The 2,302-nt window shown below is 40.9% G+C and overlaps 1 protein-coding gene across 2 annotated transcripts in view; it reads left to right on the top strand.

Moving 5' to 3' along the window:
- Positions 1-687: 687 nt before the first annotated feature.
- LOC107578177 (CCR4-NOT transcription complex subunit 6-like) overlaps positions 688-2,302 on the top strand; it is a 6,107-nt gene continuing 4,492 nt past the window's right edge. For both annotated transcript variants that reach the window (XM_016264158.1, XM_016264157.1), the window contains exons 1-3: positions 688-940; positions 1,407-1,609; positions 1,777-1,982. In XM_016264158.1, coding sequence (XP_016119644.1) covers positions 763-940; positions 1,407-1,609; positions 1,777-1,982 — 587 coding nt within the window. In that variant the 5' untranslated portion in view covers positions 688-762. The remainder of the gene's footprint in view (positions 941-1,406; positions 1,610-1,776; positions 1,983-2,302) is intronic.

The following is a 2,302-nucleotide window of genomic DNA, read 5'->3' as shown; positions in this document are numbered from 1 at the left end:
GATGAACATTTGCATCAGTCTTTGAGACTGGCTGTGACAGGAATGAAACCTGACATTGGACTTCTCACTAGCCAGAAGCAAACCCACAGTTCACACTAATTAATATGCATAAGTAAATGTTTTGATTTTGAATAACACTGAATATGAAAAAATGTCATGATAGTAATAACAATGCTTTTTTAATAGGCTATATGTCTCTTGATGAGTAATCATTTGTCTGTACGGTGCATAACAAAATAAACTATTCTAGCATTAGGAGGCATAATAAATACATTTAAAATCATAAAAAAATCTCCACAATAATACTAGTAGTCACTCCGGCCCATGTAATTTTCTGTTACAAACTAACCCGGCCCCCCATTAAAGAAAGGGGAAATTATGTGGCCCTTGCAGAAATAAGTTGCAGATGCAGCTGTAAGTAAATGAAATCAAATAAAAAAAATTGTAAGCCAAGTTAGTTATAAGCAATGTGGTGCTCTGATAAATAAAATGAATGGCTTCTATGGTTGAATTCAGTGCTAGGTTGGATTTCAGTGATATCATACTTTCTATTTCCTTCATGATGCCTCAAAACAGCTGAATACAGCATACACACTTTTTGATGAGTTTTGCTTTATTTCTTCTTTCTCAGCATATTCTTCTTTTTTTCCCCCTCGAATCAATCTTCAATATTGTTACAGCTCCCATTCATTTTACTGGTGTTATAATGCAGGTCTAAAGCAGCCTTCAGAGAAACAGCTCCTGCTGGTAGCTAACGCCCACATGCACTGGGATCCGGAGTACTCGGATGTGAAGCTCATCCAGACTATGATGTTCCTGTCTGAGCTAAAGAGCATCGCTGAGAGGGCATCGGGATCCATCAACTCTGCATCACCCACGTCAGACATCAGCTCCATCCCTATCGTCCTGTGCGCTGACCTCAACTCGCTTCCAGACTCTGGTGAGCAATGTTTGGAACTGCTTATTAAGAATAAATAGTTAGAGGGAATGGGGAACTCACTTGGGCAATCTTTATTGTGAAAGTTCCAACTAAAATGAGTTCAAGAGCTCCAAGCAAGAAAGCAAGCCATAATATAGCGCCCATGAAGTGGATGGCATGCAGTTCGCCTTTCCGTTCCTTATATAGGATAAGCGACTATGTCCACCTGCTGCAATATTAAAGTAATGGTTCATCCAAAAATGAAAATTCTGTCATCATTGACATTTACTAATCCTCGTGTTGTTTCAAATCTGTATGACTTTCTGTGGAACACAAAAGAAGATATTTTAAAGAATGCAGGACTTCCATTGTGTGGACAAAAAAACCCACTGAGACATTTCTCAAAATATCTTCTTTTATGTTTGCCTCAGATTCGGCATGAAGCTCTTGTCTTAGCATTACTTGGTTTCCTGGCCTTTCTTCACAGGTGTGGTGGAGTATCTGAGTAATGGTGGAGTTGCAGAAAATCACAAAGACTTTAAGGAACTGCGTTACAGCGATTGTCTAACCAACTTCAGTTGCAACAGCAAAAATGGAAAGCCCGATGGCAGTATCACGCACAGTTTCCAGCTGAAGAGTGCCTATGAGGGGAATCTCATGCCCTACACCAACTACACTTATGACTTCAAGGTCAGGAGATATTTAGGTTTCACAAATTGAGTGAACCACGACATGCTTCGTTATTGTATTGCCCAGAAACCAGTGCAATATAAGGCTGCTGCTGGCTCCTGAATTTAGATTATTGTCACAGATTTTTGTTTACCCTCTTTTAAAACATGCTTTCTCCTTTTTTGTAGGGTGTGATTGACTACATTTTCTTCTCTAAGACACACATGCGTGTTCTGGGTGTTCTGGGTCCACTGGAGACTCAGTGGCTGAAGGACAACAGCATAACGGGCTGCCCCCACCCACACATCCCTTCCGATCACTTTTCCCTCCTGGCTCAGCTGGAGTACCACCCGCCCTTACCCCCCCTCAACGGGCTGCATCTGCCTGTCCACAGGTAGTGCAGCCCCCCTTCCCCTACTCCTCTAAATCCCCAAACCATGGATGAACCCCTATGATGAGCCCCTACAAATATAGGCACACACATTAAGGAGTGAAGTACTCGCCTACTTTGTTCCTTTTTAACCTTTGCACAGGATTATATGATCTTATTATTATGTTTTCCAACTTGAAAACAAAAGCTTAATACCAAATTAGGGTTGGGATTCTCTGTTTGGTACCAAACAAACGCTGCTTTCAGGGAAATTGATCTGTTTGTCTGAATTTAAATGTGAGATTGTATAAGCCATGTGTCAGTTTTTGGATGGTAGAAATGTG

Source organism: Sinocyclocheilus grahami, unplaced genomic scaffold (assembly GCF_001515645.1).
Source record: "Sinocyclocheilus grahami isolate Dianchi unplaced genomic scaffold, SAMN03320097.WGS_v1.1 scaffold9221.1, whole genome shotgun sequence".
In the NCBI taxonomy this organism is placed as follows: Eukaryota; Metazoa; Chordata; class Actinopteri; order Cypriniformes; family Cyprinidae; genus Sinocyclocheilus; species Sinocyclocheilus grahami.
Note: the sequence above shows the minus strand (reverse complement) of the source record. Positions and strands in the feature narration are given on the sequence as shown.